The sequence below is a fragment of the Homarus americanus genome, unplaced genomic scaffold (assembly GCF_018991925.1).
Source record: "Homarus americanus isolate GMGI-L3 unplaced genomic scaffold, GMGI_Hamer_2.0 scaffold37032, whole genome shotgun sequence".
Lineage (NCBI taxonomy): Eukaryota > Metazoa > Arthropoda > Malacostraca > Decapoda > Nephropidae > Homarus > Homarus americanus.
This window is the reverse complement of record NW_024731852.1, coordinates 9,261,654-9,278,732: the sequence shown is the minus strand read 5'-3', so window position 1 is coordinate 9,278,732 and position 17,079 is coordinate 9,261,654. Positions and strand designations below refer to the sequence as shown.

The following is a 17,079-nucleotide window of genomic DNA, read 5'->3' as shown; positions in this document are numbered from 1 at the left end:
AGTGTGTTGAGGTATGGGTGGAAAACAAGTTAGTGATAAGTTCAAGTTACAATCAGTAGAGCTGAAGTTTGACGCCAACTCTACCGTATCATGATTAAGATAAAAACTGTGTACGACTCTCACTAACCTGAGGGTATAAGGAGGCGTCTAGGGGGTGTATTATCCCCTCGCTCGGCCACAGTGTGGCCAGGAAGCTTGTTCAGTGTCGCCGTGGCGTTGGTAAGGACTGGCTGTTGCCACGGGAAGGGGTTAATAGAGAGCCAGACGGCTAAAATCGCCGCGTTCGGAAGTTGTTGACGATAAGGTGGGGGGGCATCGACGCTCCCCTGGTGGTGGCAGTGATGGTGTAGCTAGCTGGTGTCTGTGTCAGCCTGGTCCCTCACTGGCTTCAGTATCTCTCCTACCACCGTGGCGACTCGTATGTGGGATATATTTCACCAGTGTACCGAGGTGTCTGACTCTCAGTGGTGACCTGAAACCCTGCAGTGGAGGGTGTGAAGAGCTCAGGGCTGTGTGGTAGTGTTGTGTGGTGTGTGGAACTGTCTGGTGACGGTGATCCACGCGGTGACAGCGGAGAATGAGGTCACCAAAATACCATTGATTCTGGTATTACAGTGAAGTGTTGGCGAGGTAACCATAGGTGCTGGTGCCGTCACCCTCTGTATATAAATAGTAAAATAGTCGCGGGCATCGGAACTTGCCTCACCACCATGTTCGGATTCATGAAGAAGAAGCCTAAGGAGCGACCAGCTGTAGGGATTAAGTTTCAACAAACTCCAGAGTTCGCGCAGGACTTCCACCCTAACCCCTCCCCTACCTCACTCCCCACCACCACTCCAATCTTGCAAACTACTCCAGCCCCCATGCCTAGTCCTCGAACTCCCCAAACTCCCCCTCCTTCGTACAACAGCGACAGAAGCACCACCACCAGTAATGACAATGCGCCTCCAAACGAGGAGTCTGTCCACGACGGTAAACCGGCTATACAATTTACCCTCAACCCGGAATACTACGTAACCGAAAACGGGGATGGCGGTCACGAATCAGACGACGAAACGGAAGGTAATGGACGGTTCTGTTTGTCAATCTGTGCTCTCCTCCTCCTTCTGTCTGTGTCTGTCTGCTCACAAAGTCCAGGGTTAGGAACAGATATCGATGAATTTTGAACACCCGATTTCTCTAGACCTCAATTAATAGTTATAATCAAAATCTATTAATTGGTCAGGGTCAAAGGTCACTCTGACCTACACAAATATCAACACACCATCTTACTCCATAACAATGAAAATAATAACAATAATAACTACAACAGCAACAAAATCAACAACTACAACAACATCAACTACAACAACAGAACAAGAACAACAAAAAAGAGGCGCCATGTTCACCTCAGGAGCCACAACTAGTAGTAGTGAGGGGAAAATATTGATAGTTGTTTGGTGAAAAAACTGAAGGTAATGGCGACTAACGACCTGCTGCGGGTAGTTATGACAAACGACTTATTGGGGGGGAGCAACCTAACAAGGGGTCTTTGTTTATGAAGCAATCAAGACATAAACAAGGTGATTTGCGTGGGGTTAAAGACAGAATGACTCCTGACTATTAATCTTATCAAAGGCCAAAATAACCCAGAATAGACGCTCGGTGAAATGAAAAAAGCTATAGCTGTGACGTCAGAGGCTCCTAATTGCTTACCTGACGAGCCCGGCCAATGAGAAAGTTGCAGAGACGACGTCAGGGCCTGTAAATTGGTTTTAGACCAATCAGTAGACCAGGGAGACTGCTTGTATGACGTCAGAGTCTTCCTGTTGGTGTCCTCTAGAACTGTTGACCAATCAGAAGACAGAAAGAGCTGGAACTGTGACCTCAGAACGTGCTTATTGAATAAAGTCCAATCAGCAGGGGAGGAAATTTGTAATTATGACAAGTCATGCTAATAGCTTATATGCCAATCAGCAGGTGGAAAAAAAAACCCTCTGTAATATCCAAACATGTTAATTGGGCAAATCATTCGCGAAGAACCTGAGAACTATGACGTCAGAGCCTCATCATTGGTTAGTTAACTGATCGGTTCGCCTAATTAGTGTTGCGGAAGTTATAACCGTGGCGAAGTTTTACCACCTGGAATACGATGATACTGTACAATTTTTAAACTCTTTGATGAGAAATAAAACAAAATAAATCTGACCTATTTAGTTATACTTTTCGTTATTGATGTTTTTAATTGTATTTTTTATTTTTTTATTTTTTATTAATTCTTTTTTTTTCCTTGTGAGTTTCTTTATTTGTTTTTTAAGTTGCATAATGTTTGTTATTGTTTTGTTTTACATGTTTTTATGTTTTCTGATTTGTGTTACATTATTATTATTATTATTATTATTATTATTATTATTATTATTATTATTATTATTATTATTAGTGAGGTATGGCTGTCATTATGGACTGTCAGCTGTTTACTTGTGGCCCCTAGCATGTATTATATATGGCTGTCAATGTGGTCTGTCCGTAGTGAGGGTATGACTGTCATTATGGGCTGTCAGCTGTGTACTTCTGGTCCGTAGTGAGGAGATGGATGTCATTATGGACTGTCAGCTGTCTACTTATGGTCCATAATGAGGGAATGGCTGTCATTATGGACTGTCAGCTGTCAGTCATAAAAAAGGCGTCAGTGTACAACCCACGCTCTCCCGGGTCATGTGTCAGAAAGGTCATCTCTGTGATGTTTGACCCCTGACCTTGTGGAGGAGGAGGTGGTGGTGGTAATAATGGAAGAGGAGGAGGAAGGGGAAGAAGAGATAGTATTGGATTTTTGTGTGTATGTGTGTACATTCTTGTATATGTACGTTATGTATGTGTACATCCTTGGGTATGTGACTTTGTATGTATGTGTGTGTGTGTGTGCATGTATTTCCATGGGTTGCGTGTGTGTGTGTGTGTGTGTGTGTGTGTGTGTGTGTGTGTGTTTGTATATGCCCTTGGATATGTGTCTTTCTTGTGTGTGAATTTGTACGTGTACGTGTGGTTGTACGTGTACGTGTGCGTGTGTGTGTGTGTGTGCTGGTGTCATCAGCTGATCATGGCCTCAACATACCAACCAGGCAGTGTAACCTTGTCTCAGGTGTTTATTTATATGAAAGGTTTTGCTGAATAACATAACAAAATCATCGCTTGTGTTATTTTAACCCTTCAAGTTAATTATCTCTTACCTTCCATCACTTAGAGTATATGACCAACTTTATCTGTGTTTGTTAGGTAATGATGATAATAAAAACTTATCTACAACGAGGCATACCAAGCTGGTTATCAATTCAGGTACAAAAATAGCATAAAATAATTAACTGACCGGCACCTGGAGCCCTGCCAGCGTAATGTCCAGAATGTTGAATAGAAGTTTCTTAATTTAACATAACTCTTGTTTATTGTTTAAACATTGTAAGATAGAAGTAAGTGGAAATTATTTATAAGCATCAAGTTATTTTTAATTGTGATTATAAATCTTTTGATAGTAATATGTACAGTAAGTGTGGTGAGCGTGTGGTAGTGGTGTTGGTGGACAGTACACACAACACTCACCTCACACTCAGTCCCTGATGAAGTCACAACTACCTAACTAAAACCACCTTAGGATCGTTAGTTCGGTGCAAATAAGTGTTGGCCTGACAGTGCGGCTATAGATCAGCATGGACCTTAGTGTTTCGGTACACGAGGAGGCACTGTACTCGACCTCAGTAACTTTCCCCACCTGTGAATTAAAGTACCCAGTCATACCTGAGTGAACTGGGAGCAAACTACCGCTACACCCGTAGGTTACGTTAGGTTAGTGTGCTTAAATGAAAATGGCTTAGCACTCCTATTCGTGGTAGTTTGCTAACATTATCCATATAATTGTCAGGTCTAGGTATTAGAGGAAAGAATGTAACCTAGTTATCGATAATTCTCCAAACGTTGAAACACCTTATTATATTTTGTATATATAATTATTACTGTACCAAGAAATATGAGTCAGGTGTCGTTGTGTAATCTGAACACCTGGTCGTCATCACCCACCTGGTATTTGACCCCCGAGGCAAGATATTTGCAATTGTTGCAGGTTATAATTATCGAACAGTAAAAACACTGACAGAGAGTTCCACACGGCACTCTATGCTGTAACTGTTGTCATAGTGCTGAGTGTCGTGGACCACCTAAAGATTAGCCCTCCCAGATCATTTCACCTGTTGTTTGAACACCCTAGCGCACTCTGGAAGGGTTGGGTTAGGTTAGATTATGTTAGAGTTAGCTTAGATTAAGTTAACATTAGGGTGGTTAATCTTAAGGTGGTGATGTTGGGGGGTGATCAACACAGCCAGGTAGTCACAGTGGCAGGTAGAGTGTTATCAGCGTCATGATAACTGAGATAAGATCAAGATAAGAATGTTACCCAGGACGTCTCCTCAAGTTCCATCCTCGACCACACTTATGCTTTATAATGGCTGGTAAATTATTGTAAAATCTGTGTGTGTGTGTGTGTGTGTGTGTGTGTGTGTGTGTGTGTGTGTGTGTGTACGAGGTAATAGAGGCAAGATAATCATTAACTTCACCTCACTGGGTACACAAAGTTGACACAACTGTTAAAAGTTTTAATTACTTAATAAAACTGTAAATTTGCATAAGACATAAGACAGTTCTAGCTTCATGTGGTAACTTTTTAGCCCATGAAATTCCTTAAGTAAGGATGACTAGTTATTGGGTATGTTAAGTTTTAATTATCCCTGATGTGTAAACAACAATATCTGTTAGGTCAGTAAGTGCGTGAATTAGGTCAAGAAAACGGAGCCTTATGTAAAAATCTTGTTAGTCAGGAGAGTCAGGTATTGGGCTGACTAATGAGGCAAAGATTCGTGTCTACTGATTCGGTTTCACGATGCTCCGGGTTCGTTTAGCAGCAGGAGGAGCGACAGTACTTTAGACCGTGACTGTTCAATACAAAATATTTTTAATAAATTTACTTACAACTAACAAGGCGCTTCAACCACCAGACGGGTCGTTACCTGTTAAAAATGTGAACTGTGGTTGGTTGTGTGGTCGAGCCTGAGCGCCTCCTACACTCTCTCACGGTAAACACTGACCCGAGGCGAGAAGGTCGTGGATGGTAGTGGAGGTGGTCAGTACTCCCGTGTGTGTGTGTGTGTGTGGTCACGTATAACACAGAGGCCGACTGCTTCGTGAGGAACATGAAGCCAGGAGTCGATCAGTCTTGTGTGTTGTAAGTGGAAGCGTGAGTTACTGCCACATTTACTAACCATTACAACACTGAAATAATCTAGGACTAATCTTCAAGTGATCTTATCCTAACCTAGCCTGAGCTAACGTAATTCAACCTCTGACGAAACTTGGTTCATGTTATTGGTTGATTAGGATTCCCCCGTTGACTCACGTGATTGGCGGAGGAGGCCTTCTATAACTGTCCTGTATCTATAATTGGCAACAGATGGTATCGTCTGTAATTACATTGATGCGACGGAAGATTATGTTAAGTTACATCTCTCTCTCTCTCTCTCTCTCTCTCTCTCTCTCTCTCTCTCTCCCTCCCATACACTTTCCTGGACTCTCACTCACTCCCTCAAACTCTCCCAACCTCTCACTCCTTCCTCATTTTCATCAATTCTTACCTGTACAGAAGACGATTATCATTCTTTTATTATTATTATTATTATTATTATTATTATTATTATTATTATTATTAGTATTATTATTATTATTATTATTATTATTATTATTATTATTATTATTATTATTATTATGTATTGTAAAAAAAATATAATATTGCTACTTTGTGTTCCACTCAATGTTTTATTGTATATGCTCGCCACCACAACCAGTGCAACTTCCACTAATACTACCGTATTATTCACCATCCTACCTTTACCACCATCATTCATTTTCAACACCAACAGCACCATCACCCCCACAGCTACACTACCACTGTCATCATTCACCACCCTGCCACTTCCACCTCTACCAAAACCATTCACCATCTACCACCACCACCATCCTACCACCACCATTACCACCTCTACCACACAACCATTCACCATGTATTTTCTCTCTCACCGCAGGTATGTAAGAGGTCACCACTATACAGTTCACCAGGTCACCACCAGGGGTCACCAGATCGACGGGGGGTTCAGGTGAGTGACTGCTGTAAACCCTACGTAATCTTCCTCAATAAAAAAAAAAATTGTAACCCGGAAAACCTAAAGCAAACAACAATAACAAACAAACAAACACTTACCATTTTCTGAAGGTTAAATTATATTCCTCAAGGGGTTAAATCATCGTCCTCAAGGGGTTAAATATAATCTGCAAAATGTTAAACCATCGTCCTCAAGGGGTTAAGCCATCATCATCAAGGGGTTCAATATTCGTCTTCCTGGTGTAAATCATCGTCCTCAAGGGATTAAATCATCGTCCTCAAGGGATTAAATCATCGTCCTCAAGGGTTAAACCATCGACCTCAAGGGGCTTAAATCATCGTCCTCGAAGGGTTAAATTTTTAACCAATCATATTTAATTCTGTGGTATTATAACTAACCTCTTAAGTCCTCAAGTGGAACGATGGACGAAGATACTGATATATATATATATATATATATATATATATATATATATATATATATATATATATATATATATATATATATATATATATATATATATATATATATATAGTGAATTTATAGCAAATATAGCAAGGTATAGAATGTAGTATGATGCATATAGTGAAGGGTGGTGGGTATAGTGATTTTAAATACACTGGTTTAATATACGTAGTCGGATATAGTGACGCATTAAGGGTGATATTTGTGAGTATATAATGACTGTGATTGTGGTGAACGGGTAGCACTAACCTGACCCCGCAGCGTTCACCTTGTCACCTTGTGGTTGAACTCGAGGCGAAGTCCCACAAAGTATGTTGGAGAGGGTCGACCGCCACAACACGCATGTCCTCCACACTGTTTGTTGACATTGAGACAGTTTGAGAGAGAGAGAGGGGGGGGGTAGAAATGGCAGTTAGGAGAATAGATAGATAATATGATTAGAGAGAGATAGATTTATAAAGAATGAATGAAAAAAATGCATTCAAAACAAAAATAAAAACATATACCCCAACACCTATTTACTTTGATTTTACACACACACACACACACACACCACACACACACACACGTAGCCCCACTTGCATTTATAAGTAATGGGCCGGCCAGCGTTAACTTACAATAGTATATAACACGAGGTTTTAAGTGTATGAGCAGGGTGAGGTGGACAGCTGGTCTCGTATGTCTTAAGTAAGTGATGGTGAGACGTCGGGTGAGTAAAGTGACCTTCTTGTGTTGGTGTGAGAGAGAGAGAGAGAGAGAGAGAGAGAGAGAGAGAGAGAGAGAGAGAGAGAGAGAGAGAGAGAGAGAGAGAGAGAGAGAGAGTTAAAGGTATAAACTGACTTGTAGTGGCGTTATAAAAGAGTCCTATTTAGGCTAGCTCTCCGGTGTTACGGCGTCTCAGAGACTCCGTAACGTTATAAACATCACTGATAAGGGAAATTTAACATTTAATTTATTAGAATGCAGTCTACTGGGAAAATATTGTTACCTCTATCACACCACCAGAGTGTCACTGCCGATAGAAGGCGAGCGAATGTTCGTCTGGCGTAACTTCCACAAGTATCTCATCGTTAGGTAAAGGTTGTTGCGTTAATTAATTTATTGTGCTTGAAACGCCTGACAGATTTGATTGCCCATACTGGCGTTAGTAATTTTTTATGGCATTGACCCAAATTAAGAAGAGTTCATCTACCCCTCTATAAACGTGGCCTCTCTCAGCCTTGCCCTCATTATTCCATCATGAGGGGGACGCTGGCGGCCCTCACACCGCTAAAACATAAAAGGTCTGATGGTCTTGCCGATAGAGAATGATCAGAGATAAGGCCAGTTTTTACCTGACCAGTTGAGTCCTCAGAAACCTGATACGGTGAGGAGTTACGTTGAGTTTGTCCTCTTACTGTTGCTGAATGAATGTATCTGGTTAACCTCCTCGTGTGTTAGTCCACAACTGATGCCATTATGGGTCTTATTTTTACTTTATGTTAGGAACGTATTTACATCTTCATATAACCTGGAGACTTGGTGGAAATTTGATGTCATTGTGAGTTTATTTTTGCTGTTTTACTATTAAGTGATAAACGTCCTTACATCATGAATTTTAACCTCGAGTCTTTGTGTTTAATTTGAAGTCATTATGGATGTTGTTTTCATTGTTCTTATATAATCAGTTAAGCGAAATATCTCATCTTTATATCTCTGAGAATCACTTCACTGGTACCTGATCTCACTAAGACTCGTCCGTTAAGAGTTTGTCCCACAAGATTAATTTTTATTTGTTGATGGCTTTTAGGATTAGTTGTTGAAGCGGAATAATACATTCGGATCACCTGAAGATTAGCCCCTCCAGCTTATTTCACCTGATGATTAAATACCCTTACGCTATATACCTCGGGGTTTGCAGTAGGCTAGGTTAGGTTGGGTTTATGTTATGTTATGTTAGATCAGGTGAAGTAAGTTAGACGAGGCTAATCTTCAATATAACTTAACCATTATTGTGTCGTAACTTTAAGTGAACCGATTAGAGGTGTCCCCATTCCTTCGGTTAGGAGGAGGAGGAGGAGAAATAACTAAGCGTACTACCCTATAAATGTTAGTGATCACTCGAGCGGCAGGAGGTTGAAATAATTGGTAACACACGTACCAAAAAAGTCATCCCGAGTGAGGTGTGTCGCTAATATGGTAACAGTGGTGTCGTAAGGGGGGAGGGGCGAGGCTCGAATCTTTACGACATTAACACCAATGAGATAAAAAATTAAAGAAACTGGATCACCTGATAATTAACATCTTAGCATATTTCACTTGATGTTTCCCAGCAGCTGTGGTTAGGTTTGGTTAGGTTAGGTTAGATTTGCTTAATTTAAGGTTATATTAGCTTTGGTTTGGTTAGTTTAGGTTAATTTTGGGATCGTTAAGTCAGGATAGAATAAGTTAGGTTATATTAGTTTTGTTAGTTTAGGTTAAATTTGACTTGGTTAGGTTAGGTTAGGTTAGTTTATGTTACGTTAATTTAGCGTTAAGGTGGTTAAGCTTAAAAGTTAAATAAACTGAGGGGCTAATCTTAAGGTGATCCAAATAACCTACTAAACCTTGTAGAGAAAACAGAACCAATGTCATAGGGGAATAAGAGCGAAACTACCATGAAAAATAAGGACTCACTCATGCCGTTTCGCCATGATTAAATTTTTTCTAATCGACTCGACGCGGAAACTAAATAAGGGATGGATTTTATTACAGATGTTTATTTTTTAAGGAATCTCTGAACGAAAGTCAAAGAGAACTGACCTAAACTAATCGATGAGAAGGTATTAGATTACTGATACCGTTTCGTAATGGACGATTTTCTGATTGTATCGTAAAAAAAACGGAAAAGAGTTAATTTTTAATTGAGCTAATATTTGGTGTTCTTTAAGTATGATGATTTAATCCCTTGTGAACGATGATTTAACACTTTGAGTACGATGACTTAAGTCCCTGAGAACGATGGATGAATGGTAATCAGATGAAAAGAAGAGACTGATGAATGAAATGAAATAATAAATGGATGAATGGTAAACTAATACATAAAAAAAAAACAATTAAGTCCCTATCCTCCTTGTATGGATTTCTGATTGTTTCGATGTCACAGCCAATCAGATGTCAGTTTCTCATGTAAGAATACTTCAAGGAGGTGGTTATGTCCTCTCTTGGAAGACGCGATGGAGAGAGAGGGAGTAGGGTAGGTAGGTGTAAAATAGTGTAAACATAAATTGATTAATGAGAGAGAGAGAGAGATAATGCGTTTTTGTGTTAATAAATTTGGTTGATGACTAAGCAACAGGAAGAGGTTGAAGGGAGGGTGACTGGAGAGGGGAAGAGAGGAGTGTCAGGATGGGGTGATTAGGAGAGAGGGGTGTGTGTTAGGGAATATATGGGGTGGGGGTAATTGGGGGTTGAGAAGGGGTGGGGGAGTAAACTTACGTAGAGATGATCGGAGAGGAACTAGGGAGTGGGGAGGTTAAGGGGGTGGATGGATGGATGGGTAGAGGGGATTGGAGTGGGGGTGAGAGGGGTAGGGGTGGAGAGAAATGGAGGTGGGTGGGTAGTCATCAGGGCCATATTTGGGGAGGAGGAGGCGTACAGGAAGGGGGTGAGAAGGCCATGTGTCGTGGGGGGTTAGGGAGGGCACACACACACACACACACACACACACACACACACACACACACACACACACACACACACACACACACACACACACACACACACACACACACACACACACACACACACACACACACACACACCCACACACACACACCCACCCACACACACACCCACACACACAGTCATCCATCTTGTGTTGTGTTGTGCTGTCAATACACAAAAAAACTCCTCTATTATGCTGTGAACTTACAACACATTTCAGTCCTCAGTCCTCACAACACATTTCTGCTCAACTTTACACAACGCAACACAAAGAACAACGCAACACAAAGAACAACACAATACAGCACAACACAATGCACTACACTGCACAAAACCTGCACGGTGTATTAAAACTTGAAGTATCTTACACCCGCAACACGGTACGTAAAAAAAAAAAATAATCGCCCATAAAATTAACGGTATACTAAAACTCCGAATACGCCCCCGACATGCCATACGGATCTCATTGGAGGTATAATGGAGATATATGACCTGAAATATGCCCGAGTATGTCCAAAATGGCGCCTCCAACCCGCTCTGGGAGACCTGCATGCTCCACCACGCCCTCCTCTGACCTAAAAATGGCGTTGTGGCTGTCAGGTTTTCACTATGAGTCATACCTGAAGGTGAGTTATCGTACTGTAGGGGAAGTTATCGTACTGTATGGGAAGCTATCGTACAGTAGGTGAAGTTATCGTACTGCCGGGAGGTTATCGTATATTAAAATGTTACTATACAAATAAAGATGGAACTATCGTACATTAAAGAAAACTAACGTACTAATAGCGAAATGATCGTATTTAATTTGTAAGTTATCGTACGTGAAAGTCTCAAGTTATCATACTCGTCTACAAAAACTAATCGTACTCAAGGGCCCAAGTTGTCGTCCACAGATGGTCAAAATATATTGTATATAAAAACACATTGTACTACAGAAATACCAGAGGAGTCAATGACCAAATACCATAAGTAGATGTCACCTGTGAGCCTCGTGTTGGACGGTGGAGCTACTACGGTAGTCATCTCAGCACTTCTGGCATTCCTGTCACTGTTGTCGATTCAGATTCCCAAACTATCGTCCCTGTAATTTTTCTTTGTCGTATGGATGTTTTTTTTTATTAGTTGTGTTAGTCAAAAAGAAATTAACTTAGGAATCTTTTGGAACTCTAGTGAAGATTCTAAAAAAAAATCGGAAGCTAATTATTTTTTTCCAGTCTGTAATTTCGTCGCCATTTTTTGGAGGGGGGGAGGGGAGGGAGTACCATCTTTGAATAGCAGCTCTGAATGTCTCTTACTAAGTTATCTCTCTCTCTCTCTCTCTCTCTCTCTCTCTCTCTCTCTCTCTCTCTCTCTCTCTCTTTTACAAGCACACACACACACACACACACACCACGTGAGGCCCTCCTAACACCATCTGGGAGGGAGTTACTACACTACGTGTTTGCTGTTCAACACCTACATTAATCTGTATGTTCACTGTATGTTCCTTTACCTTTCTCTAATGAAGGCTTTTGTTAAACCACCAATGTATGTAATAAGTCATTTATGTCCAATGTATATTTTCAGCCTTCGGGTTGCAGAACTTTTTCAATAAACCGTCAATTATTATTATTATTATTATTACACACACACACACACACACACACACACACACACACACACACACACACACACACACACACACACACACACACACACACACACACACACACCATCCTTAAGGTGTCTAGATTATAGCATTGCTCTGGTGTATCCATCCATTATCACCTTCCCTCTTTCTCCACGGTATGGGGTGAGATAAGTGGTGCAGAGACGCCAAAGAAAGAATGGAAGGGAAAGATGGAATAATTAAGAGAGAGGAGGAGATGGAGAGAGGGAATCATTGAGTGGCTTAAGGAGAGGGATGATGAGAGGGAGAGAGAATGTAGTGATGTATAATGAGAAAGTGTAAGGAGAGGGATACAGAGAAGGAGAGGTGGACAGAGAAGGAATTAATAGAAAGACGGATGCAAGAGAGAGAGAGAGAGAGGGAGAGAGAGAGATTAATAGTAAGAGCGATGAAAGATAAGTGTAAACGGTAACAATTAAAAGTACACACGTCTACACTTGTTCACATCCTCACAGTATACAAAGTGTATTTTTAACCTCCAAACGGGCCTTCGTAAACGCTTCTTGGCGACTCGTTATGGATGCTTAATTGATTCTTCTGCCTCGTTCAGATTACGACTCTTACATACAAAACAATGCCCGCGTACTTGATTGACTGTTGTTTATCGTATATATTGATTTGAGTTATATTGTTTCTTTATCTTTTAATCTGTTTTTTCTTGTTTTTCGTTTTTTTCATTCGTGTTAGCATTGTTCTTTTTTCTAACTGGTTTTAAACTTTCTTTCTACTGCTACTTAAATTGTCTATCTACTTAAAGGGGAGAAAGTCTCCACCTAAAGAGACTTTCTTCTTCACTCTTGATATAACATTCTTATTTTCATTGTCATAAATTATTGTACTCAAGAGATTAAATTATCGTGCTCAAATTGTCATACCATAGATACAATTATCAGTCTCGTTGTCCTAAATTATCGTAATTATGGGATTAAATCATCATACTCGACATAAAATTATAATATTCAAGAGACCAAACTATCGTACTAAGGGCCCACAATTATCGTACTCAAGAGAATGGATTGTTGTACTCAAGATATGGATCAGAGTGTACTGTAGGTATATTATAAATTAGTATACATATGTGTGTGTGTGTGTGTGTGTGTGTGTGTGTGTGTGTGTGGAAGCCGTGGCCAGAGGCAGGGATTGGTACACTGTGGTGTAGTAAGGCGAGGGAGGTTCACTCGTTCAGTTTGGCTCCACCCAGTGAGGAGTTGACCGTGTTTCAACCCTCACACCCTCCCCCAGTCTAGCTGTGTCTCTGGTCCTCTCGCGCCGGGAAGTCTCTTACATCTCTCGTTGTATAAAGCCGGTGGAGCCACAGAGTCTCTCCGGCTGTCTCTCGTCGCGGTAGGAGCAAAGTTCTCTTTTTTATCTCCCTCTACGTCGCCACAGTAAGTCTCCTACGTCTCATCTCGTTGCATCGCGTCGGTAGAGCTACGAGTCTGCATCTTTACAGTATATTTAGTGACTGATTGTGTCAGAGCGCCTTCTAGGGAGTGTTCATGAAAAAAAAATGATGTTTGGAACGGTTTTCTATACAGTGTTCAAAACAATGACTGACATTGTTCAGAATAGTGCGAGACTTCAATACAGTGCTGGTGTACGGAAGTGTTCATGATAGTGACAAGTGTTCAGAGAAGTTCAGAACATTGACAAGTGTTTGTAAATGTTGAAACAGACAGTGTTCAAGGGTCTTCAAAAAGAGACAAGTGTTCACCGGTGTTCAAAGCAGTGGCAAGTGGCATTTAAAACAGTAACTGCCGTTCAGAGGCACTGAGGATAGTGACAGTCTTCAGAGGTGTTGAGAATAGTAACATAATTCCCAGTGATGTTCAAAACAGTGACTACACGTGTATGTTCAAAGATGATCAAGTTTCCAATAGCGACAAGTCTCCATAGTTGTTCAGCACAGCATCCAGTCATCATTTCAGTAATATATCTTAAAAACAGATTCGAAGGGATATTACAGTGTAGTCGCGTGCATCGTCGTATGTATCCGTTGCTTAACCTTCCTATGACCAGAGGACGGATATACTTCAAAAACATAATAGAGACTTAAACGTTAGGGATAACCGTAGTAAAATAAAAGGGTTTGGCGGGTGTCATGAGAGCTCCCTAACATCATCAGTGGGCGGTGTTGGGAGGAGAGGAGGGCGGGGGGTGATAGTTTAACAATAAGCCTCTTGGACTAATGTGTAACTTTGGTATTGATAGATAGATAGATAGATAGATAGGTAGGTAGACAATGTACAGTTTTACTTTTCACAAGCAGACCCTCCAAATAACGTATACCTCCCAGTAGCGAACACACTTCAAGCTGTTAAAGTAACTGTCCACTATTATGGGACCATTTAAAGGAAATACCGCTAATGAGAGATGTTTTAGCCCTGATATAATAAAGTAAACAAGAAGCTGCCAAGAACAATGGGAGTAAACCGCGTGGTGCGTCTGACTCCAGCATATAATACAGGTTTTGACTGAAGTATTTTAATTAGTGTGTGTGTGTGTGTGTGTGTATGTGTGTGTGTGTGTGTGTGTGTGTGTGTGTGTGTGTGTGTGTGTGTGTGTGTGTGTGTGTGTGTGTGTGTGTGTGTGTGTGGTCAGTATAGTATATTCATGTCTGTCTCAGTTGAGTGGGTAAACGGGAGTAATTATAATCGGAGTTGTTGATAGTTGTTGTGTAATGGGATCACCTGAAGATTAGACACCCTAACGCTATACTTGGGGATCATTTGATTAGGTTAGGTTTCCTTAAGTGGTATTACGTAAACATAGGTAGTTAAGGTAGAATGTCAGTGTTATTTTTTAATGAGGTTTAAGTGTACGTTATAACATCTTTACTTATGAGGAATATGGAGTACATCGTATGGGCGGACACACACACACACACACACACACACACACACACACACACACACACTGTGTTATAGACAGGTGCTCCAGTGACTCAAACGTAAAACACACACACACGGACGGACAGTACCAGGACTGTCCACCTCGTGAAGGGGGGGGGGATGAGAAGGGCCAATAAATCAAGGAAGAAGGTAAAGACTATTAACTACGGTGCATAACATTGAAACCACTTGCAACTACGTCAATATGTTGTTGTTGTTGTTATTCACTTTGTATCTGTGTTATTGTAGGTAAATAAACTTGTTAATTTTAGGATAACATGAAGATTAGTGTGTGTGTGTGTGTGTGTGTGTGTGTGTGTGTGTGTGTGTGTGTGTGTGTGTGTGTGTGTGTGTGTGTGTGTGTGTGTGGTGTTGGTGTGTGTGTGTGTGTTTGTTTGTGTGTGTGTGTGATGGTGTTAGGTAGTGTCAGCAAGGTGGACATGGTGGTAGATGGTGTCAGAAAGTTGGGAATGGTGTTATTTTAGGTCATCGGATTCTGAGAGGGTCACAAATCCGCCTAAAACTTTTTAAATCCAGAATATAAATGAAGGCTCAGGAGGCATCGGCTTTTATTTTAATGCTTATTTTTATACTTTTTCTTATTCTTTCTTTTCTATTTTTTTTGACATTTTCCCTTTTTCATATTTTATCTTTGTTAATTTTTTAATTTTCCTTTTAAATTTTTATATTTTTATTTGTTAATATTTATGTATATTTTTTGCCATTTGATTTGTAATTAATTATTGATTTTTTCAGGGTTCGTTTTGATGATAATAATGATAATAATAATAATTAATGTTAGCTATAATTATTGTTAAATATAGCAGTCATTATTATTATTATTATTATTATTACTATTATTACTATTATTATTATTATTATTATTATTATTATTATTATTATTATTATTATTATTATTATTATTATTATTACTATTATTATTATTATTATTATTATTATTATTATTATTATTATTATTACCACCCAGTAAATTTCAGAACCTTACCCACAAGTTAAATAATAAATAATTTTTCTCATGTTTGCCGAGGAGAAACCATGAGTGTTGCCTCAGGTATGATAATGTCACCTTCCTGCGAGTCACCATTATATTCATTAACAAACCACAAGTCACTCCTAAAGAAAGCATCTCACTCCAGACAAAACAGATGTGATGAAATAAACGGAATAACTGGAAGGCAAAAACGAACGTTATACGAAAGAGGAATGGGAGAGGAATTTAATAAAAACATATATTGGAGGGATATATATTTTTTATGATAATGGTAATTGGCAACTATGAGAAGCTTCAAGATATTATATACAGTTATCGATACAATATTTAGTTCAGTGGTTCAGTCTGTCTGTCAGTACACGCCCTGTTTATGTTAAGCAAGTGAACGGTTTGTCTGTTTGTTGTGTGTTTATGGTGGTGATTGTACTTGTTTTGTTTGTGTGTGTGTGTGTGTGTGTGTGTGTGTGTGTGTTGATTTAGGTGATCTTATTAATGCATATCGGTATTAATGTAGTTATGTTTACACGTAGAATTATTTTTGTTGTCTGTTTATTTAGTTTATTTATTTACGTATTTATTTATTTATTCATTAAATGATAATGTATAACAGTAAAGTGACAGTAGTAACGTGAGTAAAGGGCCATTTAGTTTTATTGACACTCGATCAGTTGGGTCACATCACGTGGTTTTGTTGATACTCAGTCAGCTGGTTCATATCATGTAGTTTGTTGACTATCCGATCAGCTATTACACGTCACATGGTTTTGTTGACATTCGATCAGCTGTTATGCTTCACGTGGCATTGTTGACATTCCACCAACTGGTTCACTTCACGTGGGGTTTGATGATATTCGACCAGGTGATTATCACAGCATACAGCTATATCGCAGTTAACACAAATTCACCGCATGGCAGTACTGTGAGTGGTCGTCAGTAAGTATAGAGGTCACTAACTGAGGTCGCTGTAGGTCAGGATGTAAGATATAATGAAATTTCCAGATAATGAGGACCAGATAATAGATCATGATGTTTACTTCAAATATTTTATAACTGCGATACAAGAATCTCACTGTCACCTCCTTAACTCTCTCTCTGCCACACCCCTCTTTACCCTCTACCATAAAAGGACTCGACACACCCTTACTTTAGCAGGGTTGTATTAGACTACCCGCAGGGCTAGTC

The 17,079-nt window shown here is 40.0% G+C and overlaps 1 protein-coding gene across 2 annotated transcripts in view; it reads left to right on the top strand.

Moving 5' to 3' along the window:
- The first annotated feature begins 261 nt into the window (after positions 1–261).
- Positions 262–17,079, top strand: part of LOC121868039 (cAMP-dependent protein kinase type II regulatory subunit-like) — a 100,040-nt gene continuing 83,222 nt past the window's right edge. The window contains exon 1 of one of the 2 annotated variants that reach the window (XM_042368295.1): positions 262–1,061. In XM_042368295.1, the coding sequence (XP_042224229.1) occupies positions 711–1,061 (351 nt within the window). In that variant the 5' untranslated portion in view covers positions 262–710. Of the gene's footprint in view, positions 1,062–13,264; positions 13,383–17,079 lie in introns of those variants that run through there. The other variant, XM_042368297.1, reaches the window with a different exon arrangement.